Below are 15,514 nucleotides of genomic sequence, written 5' to 3'. Positions count from 1 at the left end.
GCTTGGTCGGACCCTCTGCCGCAGCGGGAGCGGCCCCGGCCCCACCCCGCCCTGCCCCGCCCCGCTGGACCCTTCCAGCCGCGCTCGGGCGAGAGGCGAGGCGAGGCGGGACGGCCGCAGGCGCCCGACGGGGAGCTGTCCTCCGGAAAAGGCATCCCACTCACCTACCGCACTCACGGATTGCAACTCTAGTGCGGGCAGGTCGGTGTCCAAGACAAAACTCGGCTAAAGGAACAGACGCKGTAGTTCAGCTTCATGTTAGGACGTGGACCTGCTGGAGCGAGTCCTGAGCAGGGCAGCAAAGATGACCCGAGGGCTGGCGCACCTCTTCCTTCAAGACAAGGTGAGAGAGCTGGGGCTGTTCAGCCTGRAGAAGAGAAGGTCCCAGGGAGACCTTASAGCACCTTCCAGGGTCTAAAGGGGRCCCACAAGARTAACKCTTTTACAAGGGATGTAGTGATTCCTATACCCCTCTTACAAGGAGTAGCAGCTTTTAACTGAGTCAGGATGGGTTTACATTAGGAAGAAATTCTTTYCCATYARGTTGGTGAGACACTGGYRCAGGTTGCTCAGAGAAGTGGATGCCTGGAAGATTGGATGGGGCTTTGAGCAACTGGTCTRGTGGAAGGTGTCTCTGGCCATGGCAACTAGATGATCTTTARGGTCCCTTCCAACACAAACCATTTTATGATTCTGCGCAGAGTATAAGTTCTGTGACAAAGACCTTCCCACATCCATGTTTCTGTTATTTAACAGAATAAGTTAAAGAAGGGTTAAACATACTGATTCTCATCATATGCTTTTACATTTTCTTCAGTTGAAAAGTTTTTTGGTTTTTCCTTTCACATCCTGGACACAGTAAGATTTTATTGAAAAACAAAACAAAACAAATGCTTGAAAAAAATATTCAGAAAAGCACGGCACAGAAAATATTCAGCACAGAATACATATTTACAAAGTAACAGCCTGTGTCAGCATGATATTCATGACAGTCTCAACTGAATTGTGTCTGATGCACCACGCAGTGGAAGATTTTACATGCTTCACCAAAGCCAGAATGGCTGCCGATGAGCAGAGGAAGTCTTGCTCCCCAGGGAAGGATCATCCATGGAACAGTTTAAATCCTGAACTCAGTGCGACGGCACATAGGAGGAGTTTTGAACAGTTTTTAGCCAAAACCTCCAGCTCTCTTCTTTTCAGAAGGAGAGCATATAACAAAAGGGAAGAGATGCACCTCTTCACTCTCTCTCACACACTCTGTGCTCTCTTTCAGATTGTTGTCAAGGTGATGAAGACACATCGATAGAAATTACCTAGAGGTAAAGTATCACCTTTGCTCAAAGAGAGTGGCATGGTGTCAAGCAGGGCTCCTTGTCCCTGAAGACATGGCTGGGAAGGGTAGAAAGAGTCAGCACATCTGGGCTGGGCTGCTCAGCATCATGCATTGTTATGAGCAGCATCCCAAACACYGYTATTAGCTGCCGCTCAYSATGGTCACCCACACATTTAGGGTTYCTGTAGTTCCAGTGGCCATCAGCAGAGCTGCTRGGAGGAAACCTGGAGTTCATGTAGTTTCCAGCCAAAGAACTGTTCTAAAGATTGTGGGCAGTTGAGAGTCATCTACACAGCCAGAGCTACTGAAATCTTGAGGAAATCATGCCCTGGAGGCCTTCAAACACTTGGTGGCCTTCATAGCCTTCATTGCACATGAGGATATTGTACATTGTATGATAGTGGCTGCAGATGCATCATTTAGCATTATTAAAATGACTGATATAAGCTCCAAAAAGGTTAAATAATGTATACATCCAGATTAGCCTCCTTTCTGTCCTCAACAAACTGCATTTTCCTATTTGATTTCTCCATGCACAGCACTGTATTTGGAGAAATTTGTTCTCTCTATTGCTCTCAGAAATGGAAAATGTGCCTGTGATATGTTAGTGTTTTGAGAATTGGTTTCAGGATCTTTCCAAAGTAAGCAAGAAGAGTGTGCTCTGAGCCAGAAAAAAAGAGCTGGTCCCTTTGGCCTCACATGGCCTGACCTATAGGCCACAGCTCTGGGAGCACCAGGATAAGACTTTGCTATGACTCTGGAAGGTGTTTCCTGTTCTGTGCTCTGGGGATGAAAATCTGTTTCAGGCTCCTCTAATGGCCCCACGGCTGGTAATGGAAACAGATTGCTGGAATGCTTACTGCTCTGGGCAGGTGAATGTGCACAAATGCTCCTTTAGAATAATGAACTCCTAATTTAAGCTTTTCCATATGCCCTGTATAGGGCAGCACAATCCCTTCTGTTCTACCTACATACAACCACTTGCTTCTTGCAGACAAGGCATTTAAAATGTAACACATCTTGGTAAAATGTTTCTTTTTTGCTGCCAAGTCGTGCTTGCAAATCTGTTACATCCGCTGCGCTCCACCATTGATTATTCTTTGCACAGAAAGAGTAACCAGAGAATTAGATGTAGTACATAGGACTCCTTTGAAATTCTGCCATATGTGATGTCTTTCCTTAAAAATACCTCAGGAGAGACCTTCACTGTGCTGTCACCAGGCCCTAAGACACTTTCCTGATTGTCCTGCAGGAAGAATGTCCTACCACACACAGCTTTCAGTCTAAAGGATGTTTCCAAGAAGCAGACTGAGGTCTGCAGTGGAAACACCTTACAGATATGTGCATTGCTGGTGTTCAAGGCTTCTGTTTAAGGAAATTAAGTAAGCAAACTCGGTTTTAAATAACAATATGGCTTTAATCATTCCTTCTCATATAGCTTCAAGGCATGCTACACTCAACACTTTTGAAAACAGTAAATACAGGTATGACATTTGAGCCAAATTAGCTTTTCCAACCATCTGATTGCTGACAGTCGTGCAATGTACACTTCACTTCTCTCTTTTAGGAAGAGACTTCTTGGTGTGTTGGCAGGAAAACTGTRGGCATTTTAACCTCATTGTACATAACCTCATATGCAGAAAAGTACTTGCAGCAACTGAAGTATAAACAACATTCAACATATAAATACATACATATATAACACTTCATTCCTCCAATCAGCAACAGAACATAGGTAATTACAGAAGTCCATATGTGAATTGCACTCTTGCCATTCAAATGACTTTCAAATATCTTCACAGGTACTCAATATCAAGGATTTTAGTATTATTTCACAGTAACATGGCACAGAACTTAAAACAGCAAAGTTTCTATGCTCTGGGCTTTATGAACATGGAAAAGTATTTTCCTGTTCCTTTACTGACAACGTAGCTCTGCTGTTTAGGATCTGAAAAAGCTGGGTGGTACTGCTACCCTGACAGGAAAATTCCTCCTCTGAACGTGCCCTTTGCCTCTCATACAGAAGGCACAGCACAGATGTGCTCGTGGAGCTTCAGAGCACAGACTCATTCAGGGCAGATCATGCCAGGTCTTCCTTGTGCTATTTCTGTGTATTGTGATGATGCATTGTCATGTTCTTAYTGAAAATCACATTTTTTTTAATATTTATCAAACCCCCTAAATTTTCCAGGATGCACTCATGCAGATACTGGTCATTACATTATTTATGCTAATGAGAGGAATCAATTAAGTTTTGACATTACACATTGACTTTATGCTCTCAAGTAAGAGGACACCTGGGGCTCATTCTCCTTGTGCATCAGAGGAGGTTCATGAGGTGAATCAGTGTGTTTCTTCTGARTATGGGGAAAAAAGGCAGATGAACATATGTGTAACTGCAGAACTCCAGAAAAATTCTCCAATTTTTAATACATCTGTCTCTAGTTCACTACCATGCTGGTAAACACAAGGAATCTTAATGGTTACTACAGCACTGTCTGGAATAAGGTGTGCAATTTTAGGGAGGAAAAAAAAGATTCACTGATACCAGATGAAAAGAGCTACTTTTGGAAGTTCAGAAGAATGAAAAGCCTATCTTAAAAGTGGAGACTAAGAGACTGTTGTTTATCTTGGCAAACAAAGGCTGGGACAAGGTTTTCTTTGATCTGTAAAATGGGGCCAGATGAGAAGAAGAGCTCCTTAAACAACTGGGCATCAAAGAGGCAAGAGAAGTGGAGAAACTCGTGTGGTCCCACTAACATGACTGAGAGAAATAATAAYTTTGTGGTGTTTCTGCCTCACTTGAGGAAGGGATGTTGCAGAAGAGGTTCCCAAAATCTGTGCGGGCRGGCTGGGGAAGGAAGGGAGCTGCTGAAGGGACTGCACATCACGGGGCTTGCAGGGGCAAGGGATGGACTCTGTGAGCCAGGAAAGCCTTTCAGATCTGGTATTGGATAACTGCCTGAGTACAGGAGAGAAGGTGGTTTCACATGGCCTGCTCTCCTCGGGGATACCAAAAGCAAAGAAATCTGAAAGAGAAATGGCTCCCTAGAATGGCTTTTTATCTTCCAGTAGTTTAACTCTGGCCAGTCATATGCTGGAGACTCTTTTTCTGACCACAGTCCTTGCAGAATTTTTAGGAAGAAYTTTATCTTTTATTAGTGGCTGCCCAGGCACTTGGAAATGGCAGTTTCCATTCACAGAGTTCTCAGTTTTACACGAGTCTGTGACAGTAGCTCGGAGGCTGGAAGATTTTGAATCCAAAGAAACCTGACTGACAGCAACACTGCCTGCACTCTTAGAAGAGTAAGTGTAAACCATTTTGAGAAAGGCAGATTTTGTGTTTGTTTCTTGCTTGTAAATGATGATATAGCATTTTGGAAGGAAAGTGCAGCAGAGGATTCCATAATTGGATATTAAAACTACGATGATTTCCACTGCTGGCAAGTAYTTGCCAAATGTAGTCGCATAGACAGGGATGAACACAATCCATGCTATAAAGTAGATGAGCATGCCAAAAGTGATGAATTTAGCTTCATTGTAGTTCTCTGGCAACTTCCTACCTTTAAAGGCAAATATAAAGCAAATAAAGGCTAGGGCAGCGATGTAGCCCAACATAATCCCAAAAGCTACAATAGATCCCTCATTGCACTCCAGAATTATTGACCTTGGGATTGAGAAATTTTGATTTACAAAAGGTGTCCKAAATATTAGCCAGAAGGTGCAAATGATAACTTGAATTCCAGTGCAGGTGACCACAGTGGTAATAGGTTTATACATGCATTTCAGGAAATTTTGAAGCTTGGGATCAAAGCTGAAAGCTAGTAAAATTTTTAGTGACTTTATTAAAATACATGAAATGCAGAGCGTAAAACTTATGCCAAAGAGTGCTTGCCTAGTCTTACATTTGAATTCTGTGGGTATGTCTATGAAGAAGACAGTGCTTAAAAAAATTAAGAAGTGGCTGAAGAGAATAATATAGCAGACAGTCAGACCGCCAGACGCCTTTACGACTGGAGTGTCCAAGTTTTTGGTAAATATTACAGAAATCGATAAAACCAACACAACTCCAAAAGCAGAGAGGAGGAGGAGGAAAACRGCAAACCAGTCAGTCCAGGCAAGGAAATAGATTGTCTTTCTGTAGCATGTGGTGCTGTTGATGGGAGCCCAGTAGGTTTTATTGTTACAKGGATAGCAGTAATCCATATCTGGAAGCAGAAAAAAAAGGAAGATGGCTTAGAAACACGAAGTTAATAAACTGCAAAGTGGGTTGTAGGGACTTGAGGTACAGGAGCAATGTGGGAAGGGATGCTAAAGGGAGATGGGTCTGACTGTGTCTGAGTCCTGCTGCCGCTGTCCAGCTGGAGGAGCTGCAGGGCTGCGGTGGCTGCGGTGGCAGAGGCACAAGGAGCAAAGGACAAATGTCGGGAGCCAGCGGGGAGCAAACCTTGCCTGCAGCCAGGAGGGAAAATGGCCAGGGTTCTAAAACTGCCTTGGTCATCAATGACCAAATAAAYGTGACCTGGCCGGAGCTCTGGAGGAACAACCTTTAATTGAAACCTGACTCCAGAGTAACCAATTCTCTTGCAAAAATTTGAACTGTTTTTCTTTCGTTTGGTTATTTTAACAAGAAAACACCCCAACAYTCTCTTTACAGGTAGCTTTTAAAATACAATAGCAAGAACAAGTATTGCTTTATGTAATGATTTGAAAGGTATTTTTGTTTTGCAATTCCTATCCCCTGATATGGAAAAATTTTACAATTAATTGAAAAAGAAGGTAACATTTACTTTCCTTCTGCACTCAGGATATTAAAAAGTACATGCTGACTTAATTTTCTTAATTCCATCTCTCTTCTCCGCATTTAATTTTCCCCTTTTTTGCTTAAACCCATGAATGAACCAGTGGTAAGGTATACATCASATTTGATACTAGAAAATGCTACTGTACAGTTATATCAAATTACACAGTACTCYGTGGTAAGATACAAAATGTGCTGCTAAGAAAAATACACAAGTCTTGAACTTCATAGATTCATAGGCTTGTAGAATGGTTTGGTTTGGAAGGGACTTTCCAAGACCATCTAGTTCCAGCTCCCCTGCCAGGAGGAGGACAGGACACCTTCCACTACACCAGGTTGCTCAAAGCTCCATCCAACGTCCTTGAACACTTCYAAGAATGGGGCATCCATAACAACTTCTCTGGGCAACCTGTTCCAGTGCCTCAGCACCCTAAAGTCAAGAAATGGTTCCTTACTGGACTGGGTGTACTATGGAAARRGAGGGARGAAAGGCTCTGCTTAATGAGAGTCMATCTCRCTGACAAATGAGTCAGAATTTCCATCCTAGCAAAGGGTARTGTTAGACAGCTGGACAATCCAATTGCTTTAAATTTGGCCTTTTAAGAAGCATTTATACTAAGTTTTATGGGAAACTGAGCATAAGCAAATATTTAAGTCCCATTCCAAAATTTAAYCCAAGGTTGTCTAGGCTTATTATAKTCAAACAAAACAATTGCATTGACCACAATTMTTTACCTGTTTGATTGCTGTAATGGTTTTCAGGGCAGTAAACRCACTCATAGCAGCATGTGTGTGGACTTTCTGTAACCTTTTTCACCTGGCCTGGCCTGCAGTGCTGGGAGCATGTTGACTGAACCTTCTGCAGTGCACARAGGGAAAAAAAAGATCATCAGCTCAGGCACAGCTAATTACAAAGGAACATTAATACAAACCTCCAGAAATTTTGTAATTTGTTTTTACTTTTTGGTATCATATATATTTTAAGGAAATCCAAAAATTATTTTGAAAAACGACATTGTAGGATCCATATTTCTTGTATTTTCTCCACAGTCAATGAGCAATAGAATGGGGCATTATTTACCTGATAAATTTTTGGCGGGGCCTGAGTGCCAATCACTGAATTTGTATGTACCTAGATGAAAGTCTTCCATTCAGCTTTGAACCTGAATTTAGTTAGCAGAGGATCTGCTTCAAAGAATGCCCGGAAGCAACTGATGGGGAATTTAAGTGAGCTGCTTCACAAACAAGATCCTGAAATCCTGCTCAGCTGCTCTGAGCCCAGGAGGAATTGTCCAGGCCACCCACTACTCCTGTCTACATCAATGCTGGGGCACCACATACTCACATTGCTGACCCCTGCTTTAACAGGAGTAAATAAACAACAAAACCTTTTTTTTTTTTCTTTTTTTTTTTTTTTTTAAATAATAAAGTCAACACATCTAAATCTGAATATAAAAAGCAAATGAGGTGGTACATAAGAAAGGACATTTTATACGCTATCAATTTTTTATTTTAAAATCCCTTTGTAGGATTCTGTAATAGCATCCTTAGGACAGACATAACTAATAGCATTCTGGAGAATAAATAAATTTTAAATCACTGAGCCTGCTCACAGGCTAACCTCCATCTCAGGGTTCATGAAAAGGGGTTGAATAAACTCAGAAAGGATTCTTAACTTTTAAAGGAGAACATTAAACCACATGAGAGATTTCTAGCTGACAAACGCTTCAGTTACAAATGCTGGAGAAGTAATCGTATGAAACAAATCTCATACATTATGTCAACAAATTAAAAGTTACCTTTAAAGCCAGAAAATCCTTTTTTTTCTCTTCATCCGCAAAGATAAAGCCACCTTTGTCTGCATCATATTCTGCCATAGTGGTGATTGCCATGTGGCCATCAATTTCTTTCCAAAGAAGGACATCATAACTGGTGCTCATATCTCCATTGGAGTCAAACTTGACTTCCTTACCTTCATCAATGACTACAACTTTTTTAAGTTCTTCAAGGAGCTGCACATAAGCATAAGGAACCAYAACATATACCAGTATCATGTCAGTGTGACAAACTGAGTAGTTTAAAATATGTATGATAACATCAAGTTAAAAAAATGGTTTTAGGACTAAGAGGGATATCAAAATTTAAAATAATTTTTGTTTACAGAATTAAATTACACAGACAATCCTGCTGACCTTTAAAGTCTATTAATAAAAAAGTCATGATTTCTTACACCAATTCAATGTGTACAGATTCTGATATTAGTATTTTTTTCCAGCCTTGAAAATTTTGGTATGATATTCGGAGAGAAAATATTTTTGCTTGCAGGAACTAAGAGTCTTTTGGCCCTCCCCTTCTTGTACAGAACAGTGATGGGGGGTGCTCCTGTTGTTACTTTATTGTCAGAGTTGATCTGGGCAACATTTGCTTCAACAGTAAATTCCCCATCATGTCTGGAAGTGTCTGGCTGTGACTCTGACTGAAATTGTGTATGGCAAGGTGAGAACCAGAACTGTTAAATGAACAATACATGCCAATTTGCTCAGATGGAGAGATCAATGGCACAACAGCAATAAACAGCAAGGCCTATGATAGGTCATAGGAAATACCAAAACAAAGATGCTTTGATATGGCAACTGTCCAGCTTCATATTGCAATCCATTCTGTTCAACAGAGAAAAATTTCTGCCTCCCTCATCACAAACAGATGAAAAATGTCTGTATGAATCTAGAAAAGGACAGGACAAAGCACATGCAGCACACTCCCAGCTCACTGGGAGATCATAGAAGGATTCCCATTAGCTATYGTGGTTCTTAATCGAAGAAAAGGCTTTATTATTTAGCAGGCCTAGTGRTTTTTGGCAACAGTAATAACTGACAAGAAAAAGAATTCAATGTTTGGGGAAAGGCTGAGTTCAAATTTGTTTGAAAAGCATGTTCTTACATGGGTCCATTTGTGATATTCATAGAATTTAACAAATATGCTGACAGGTATAATACCTCCATGGGTTTTGTCAAATTTATGTAACATCCAGTATATATAATCTGGTGGTTTTTTCATGTACACTATAATTTTTTTGAGGATTAATAAAATTTGTGAAGAACCAGTATTTTTCTAACCAATATTATTTATTTTTATCTGGATACTGCATAGTTGTGTAGAGCTGAATAGGACTTTTTTTGATTGTATATACTCAGAGTAGTAATTTAATCTTTCTGTTCTCCGCTTTCCCAATTTCTCCAACAATATGAGAACACCAGAGCTTTTTGAATAATCTTGAGCTTCAGACAGAAGGGGCTAATATTTAGCAACATTTTGGTGTTACTGGTTATTATTTTGTAAAGTCTGTAAAGCCAATTACTCTATTGTTTCCCTGTATATGAAGATATGCTATATGGATTATTTGGGTCCTAAATCTTTTCTGTATATATATATATATATATATATATATATATATCCCTTCCTAGAGGGTTCAATTTCTGTGCAGAAGAAACATGTTATGAGCACATCACAGGGGAAATAATAATCTCTTTCACTTCTCTTCATGACTGATTAACAGCTTAAAAGGAGTTTTAATTAGGGTGGTTTGGGATTTAGTTCAGCGATGATGTAAATGTAGTTACATAAAKCTGCATTCCTACATAGCAGTCCTGAATTTGTCCCATTAGCTTTTAGTAATTCATGTAGGAGTCTGATTATTACAGGGTTATTGGTTGGTGTTTTTTTTTTTTTTTTTTCAAATCCCATATCTTGGTTTGACCTGCCCTGACCTAGGATAAGAGGTCAGAGCAAGCCAGAGTGCTTCAGCAGTTGTTTGACTTTTAAATGAACATTTGTTTAATCCTCTGAGTAAAAGTGTGTAAAAGTGAATAGTCCTGAGCAGATTCTTGGGTAAAAGGTCAGGTCAGGTTTACTTGCCTGATTTTTCCTCTTTTTTTCCCACCCAGCAGATAGTGATAAAAAAAACCTCACTCATCTTAAAGATCATGTCTAATTTCCCTACCAGTCACTTCAGTATAAGTGGAATAATGTATTGCATTTTCAGTTTCAAGTAAAGATCATTCGAGAGGAAAATACTTGAATTAAGACAAAACTGATACAATGGTGAGAGAAAGAGAGAGAGAGAGAGAGAGAGAGAAAGATTGAAATTCCTTGGTGAATGCTCCTATTCTGCAGAGTCCCCATATTTAGAGAGCACTCATGATGTGTATTACTGTGATTTACAGCAACAGCACCAGCCACTAGTAGTTGAATAGCTGATAAGTCAGCTGGAGATTGACTGTACATTTTATTTTATCCTACAGAGTAGCTAACAAGATGTTCCAGCAAGGAGCCTACAGACAGAAACCTCCAAAGCTGGTGCCTGCTCTACATGCTCTTTGAAAGTGATGGGGGAAGTGTTAGGGTAGCTGCACATCAGTTCTGTACCTGTAGAGTCAGAGTCACATGTTTACAGGCACTGTTATTGCACCCATGAAGGAGGAGATGGTGGTTATACATTTACCACCACCTTTTAGCCCTCTGTATGTGAAATGCAATAATCATTCTCTATCTACAGCARAACACATCCATGGCTCAGCACCAGGAGCTTCTACATTTAATGTGCCGAAGAAAAGGAGAATAAACTGGAAAGTGGGATGTAGTYCCATCACTGTAGCTGATCCTGCTGCTCTAGCACATACTCTGTGATTTCAGTAGGTGAAGAAAAGCAGAAAAAGAAATTCAGTCATTTAATAAATGGACCAAGCCTTTATCTCCAGGAGTATGGGAACAAAAATGATCATAAAGTTAGGCAGAAAGAATGAGACCAGAAAGAACCAACATCGTACCTCCCAGGGAGTGAAGGCAGAGGGATCCTTGCAGTCTCTGTCTTTGCATTGCCTTTTGATGGCGTGAGCTATGGCRTAGACCGCAAGCATAGTGCTATGGATAAATCCCGGTTCAATGTTAGCATTCAAAAAATCATCTCTCCAGATCTGATGTTTRCTCTCATCATTTTCCAAGAGATCATCCTGGGACTGGTTTGAGATGCATGTTTGAAAATCATGRTATTCCAGGTGTGCACAGACTGACAAAAGCGTAATATATTCACGTAAAAACTTGTTGTTTTCAGTGGGCTTTTCATGGAGGTTTCTCAGAAACTCTTGGAATGAGGAGATGYCTCCACTTTTAAATCCAAATCCCACAACAGTTCCCAGCTGTCTGATGTTGGGAATTGTACTGATCTTGACTGCAGCTGACCAGTTGTCACTTGCAATCCAAATTTTTTTAACATTCCTCTCAATTGCCTTCTTGAATAGTTTGAGCACATGGAACTGTCTCATAAATACAACAATAACATTTACTCTTTTTTCCTTGACAATCTTCTCAATTGCACGATCAACTTTGGTGTGAAAGGTGCTGTCAGAGAGGTAGGCTGGCAGCATTTCTTTAAAAGCTATGCAAACATTGTTCGCCATAGCCTGGACCCCAAAGCTCTCCAGAGCRAACCGCCCATTGTCATCATCAGTGGCTATCACTCCAATCCAGTTCCACCCCGATTCACARATCAAGCGGGTCATTGCTCTTGTCTGATGAAAATCACTGGGAATAGTCCTGAAGAAAGAAGGAAACCTGATTTTGTCACTGAGGATTTCAGCTGATGATGCAGGACTGACCTAGGAAGAGTGAACAATTCAATTATGGATGCGGTCCCCTCCAAAGGATGCCAAGAGATCCACAGCTGCCACGATTTCTTTTTCTTCCCACCTGACCCAGGCTCTCTCCTCCTGTGAGTGACAAGCTGCAGCCAAATGGGGAAAATTCTCTCTCCCTGCTCTTAGGATGCAGACTCATGCCCAGTACCAGTAACACCTTTTTTTTTTTTTTTTTTCCACTCTCTTCCAAATAATTCAGCAAAGGCCATGAGCAAATCCTTTCAAAATGGGTATGACAGTTATGATAGTTTAAAGATTTTGGTTTACTCTGTTCAGGTACCGTCAACATGCTCTTCACAACAGTATTYAAAACATTGACTATTTTTTGAGTGTCCATTCAAATTGCTARCACTCTTATAATTTGTAGTATTCTKCTATCACTGAGTGTGTTAGTATGGTTCACTTATACATTTTTTTTCCTCTCCAAGATTTAATTACTAYATTTCAAAATGATCATTAAATCTGTTGGAACAACCTCACAGAAAAAAAACAAACCAGTAACCAATACTACAGAATGCTTTAATTCTTTCATACAAAAGATTTATTATCTTTTTCTTGTGAATGTAGCTAGAAAAACATAAATAGAATATTGCTATTAAATCTCTCAAATCTTAATAATTTTTAATTCTTTTGTGGGAACTTTTTTCCCCTATATTGTTTGACAGTTCTTAAAAAGTAAATCTAAGCTTTTCAAGATGAGAGTCACTTGTCTGGAGRGGATATCAAGTATTACTAGGTCAGAACATTGTAGATGCTGTTGATAAGAAAAATCTGTTGGGTCCCATTTTACATCTATGCCTTAATGCAGATTTTTTTTTTTTAGTCACTTGCCTTTTGATTATGTTCAAGTGTGACATTTTAGTTTCATACTTACTACAGCTCCTGTGGTGGCGTTGGAGGTCAGAATTACTTCCTACCATTGCAGAGGAGAAGATTCAGTTAGAAGTTATCTTTAGTTCAGATTTATGCCTTTTCCATGTATTTGGCTACTGTGTTGCTACTTTGCAGGGTTAATTTATATCAATTGCCAAAACCAAAGTRYCGGACARGATGGTGTGGRAGWGAATCTGCTTCTTCCTTGTTGGTTYTGGCCTTGACCCCAACTCTTTCAGAAAGTTGAAAATAGGAACGTAAACACTGGCCTAAGCACAATTGTGGGACTGTACTTGTCCTAGAGAGGTCAAAAATAGGGAAGGATGCTTTGGGAAGGAAAAGTGTGGATCTAAACTGTTGTATTCTTTCTCTTCTACAATTGTTTGAAGCGTAACAGGAGTAAATCTTTGTTTTAGAGCAATTTTCCGGACACAGCAGCTGCAATTTTGCTGCCTGAACAAAGTCTTTTAGTGTCATCCAAGGCACACTTGAGTACCAGGACTGACTAAAGGCACTGCCAGGCTGACAAGAGCCCAGCATCACCCTAAAAGATCACTTGGATAAATGTGCCTCGGGCATATAAAATATCCCTTATTGCCTTTKTTTGGGGAAGCAAATCAAGCCCTCCACTTGGAGCTGAAGCCCACTGCCCTGATATCCTTAGGCTGAACCAAGTCCTGCCCTGTAGTAAATGGCTTTTGCAATTCCTATGGTCAGAACAACACCTTTATTCTAAGCAGGGTGAAGTTGAACCTCTGTCCAAATGAAAATTACTCCCTCAAACCTACCTGTGGGATTAATTGCAAAGCCAACAGCCTTGAAACTGCCATCGAAACCTCCGAGTAGCTGTCTCCAATGACTGCCTTGACTCTYGGGATGTAGTCTGAGTAGTTACACTTGAACTCTACAGCATCCTCAGARGAATTGAATTTAGACAGAAATCTCAGAGCAGATGCCATGGCTTTTGTAACTTCTGCACATGTGTCATAGATTTCATAGCCCAGAGTTACTCCTGATAAGAGTGTTGAGTTGTTGATGGTTTCAATAGCATGTATCATTGCAAGKGTCTGAAGAAAAACTTGAATTTCAAAGCTGTCAGGAGACACAGAASGTATTTTTAGAAAATCATTGTTGGAAGCAAGTTTGAAGCAAAGTATTTAAAAAAAAATGTATTTACTTTCACTGAAAGTGTGAAGCAAAGAAAAGGAAGTACTAAATATTTCAGAATAGAATGAAATATTTCAGTGGTCAAGGTCTCTAGTGCTTGCATTGGTGTTTCTAAAATACTCTTTAGACCAGATGAAGTTAGCACTGCTATTTCCCCTTATCTCCAGTGAATGTCAGAGCAGATGATTAATCAGAATGGAGCTACAACAAAATGTGTGCAATATAACCAACCTTCCTCTCAGACAAATTTCTCTAAAGATTACGAATCTTGACAACTAAATTAAATCTCCGATGGTCCTGAGATAATTTATGTCTCCATAGATAAATAATGGAAGACAGACAAAATTATCAGCTTAATCAATAAATCCAGATGGACACCTGCATACCTAGCTGATTATTAAATTCAAATGTGGGATTAAGTTGCAAAATCCAAATAAAATTTGTGGATTTGCATCTGTATTAATTTTTTTTATTAAATTGCATATTTGGAATTTCTGGACTTATGAAAAGTTTATTCACCAGGTTTCCTTTTCTTGCATTCCAGAAAAATGCATGTTTCAAGTACAGTAGGATTTGGAGCCAACAAAAACAGATATTCTGATGCATAGAATGCATACATGTTGAGAAGCTTATATGTAATCTATCCCACAACAAAAAAATCAATAATTCAAAGTGTAATAATTATAGTAATTACAAAAATAACTACAATGTAATCAGCAAGGTCGATCACAGATTACAGCTGAACTGCCTGAGAGATGGGAGACAGACTTTACTATGGGCTTAGGTAAAATGGAATAGTCTGCCTGTGTTCAAATCATGTCAGTTCAGCTTCATAACAAATAATGGATAGCTGCCAGCAGAGTCCTTCAGARCTATAGCAAATTAACATGAGCACAGAAATCAGATGATAGCACAAACCTCCAAGGCTATTTGATAATCTGTGAAGATTGAAATAGGTTCCAATGCTCATTCTCTGCCCCAGGCAGCCATGGTATTTTTTATTGTAACTTTGCCATAGTTACTGTCATCCAATATTAATTTACATGAAGTTTATGTGATGTCCAAGGAATTTTTAAAGACTAAGCAAAGCAAGAGCACCAGAATTAGTTGACCTGAATGTAAGAGCTTCATGCCCAAAGTCASTGCTCTCTTCTTTGCTGTATGTATAATCGCCAGTATTACTCACCCAGCACAATTCTGAATTACTGGCTTGATGGGATCTTCCTCTGGATGCAGCATTTCACTGTGAACTGCRAACAAGCCTCCAATAACAATGTCCCCCGGAGAACTGGCACCCACGAAGTCGTCAGCATTCTGGCAGGAGAAAGCGATGTCTGTGCTGATCACAAAGCAGGGGATCAAAAAGATAACAAATGCCATGTTTCTGTTTTGCTCCCTCACTCCCAGATTTGAATCAAGCTGCAGTGCCAACAAGGGCTCCTGTGTCATCTGTAAAGAGCAGCAAAGGACAAAGGCTGCACTCAAAAGTTGGTCACACCTCATAAGGTGCTTGTATTTGCCTCACTGGCCAAGGCTATTTTATTGAAGGTACTAAAGCAGTGCTGTCACATAAAACATGAGAGTGCAGGGGTGTGAGATTCGAGAGGGAGGGAGAAACATAAGTGAAATTTAAAAGGAAATGTTGTA

The 15,514-nt window shown here is 40.1% G+C and overlaps 1 protein-coding gene across 1 annotated transcript; it reads right to left on the bottom strand.

Annotated features, from left to right (window-relative positions):
* Positions 1-4,423: 4,423 nt before the first annotated feature.
* On the bottom strand, positions 4,424-15,247 carry GPRC6A (G protein-coupled receptor class C group 6 member A). The gene is made up of 6 exons (XM_057368973.1): positions 15,054-15,247; positions 13,489-13,792; positions 10,961-11,788; positions 7,934-8,146; positions 6,870-6,993; positions 4,424-5,541 (listed from the first exon to the last, which is right to left on the bottom strand). Exons 1-6 carry the CDS (start codon positions 15,245-15,247, stop codon positions 4,424-4,426), a joined length of 2,781 nt encoding a protein of 926 aa, XP_057224956.1.
* Between the last annotated feature and the right edge of the window lie 267 nt (positions 15,248-15,514).

The sequence above is a fragment of the Malurus melanocephalus genome, unplaced genomic scaffold (assembly GCF_030028575.1).
Source record: "Malurus melanocephalus ecotype Western Australia unplaced genomic scaffold, MMel_1.1 scaffold_100, whole genome shotgun sequence".
NCBI classification, from domain to species: Eukaryota; Metazoa; Chordata; class Aves; order Passeriformes; family Maluridae; genus Malurus; species Malurus melanocephalus.
The sequence above is the reverse complement of the archived record's forward strand: the minus strand, read 5'-3'. Positions and strand labels throughout refer to the sequence as shown.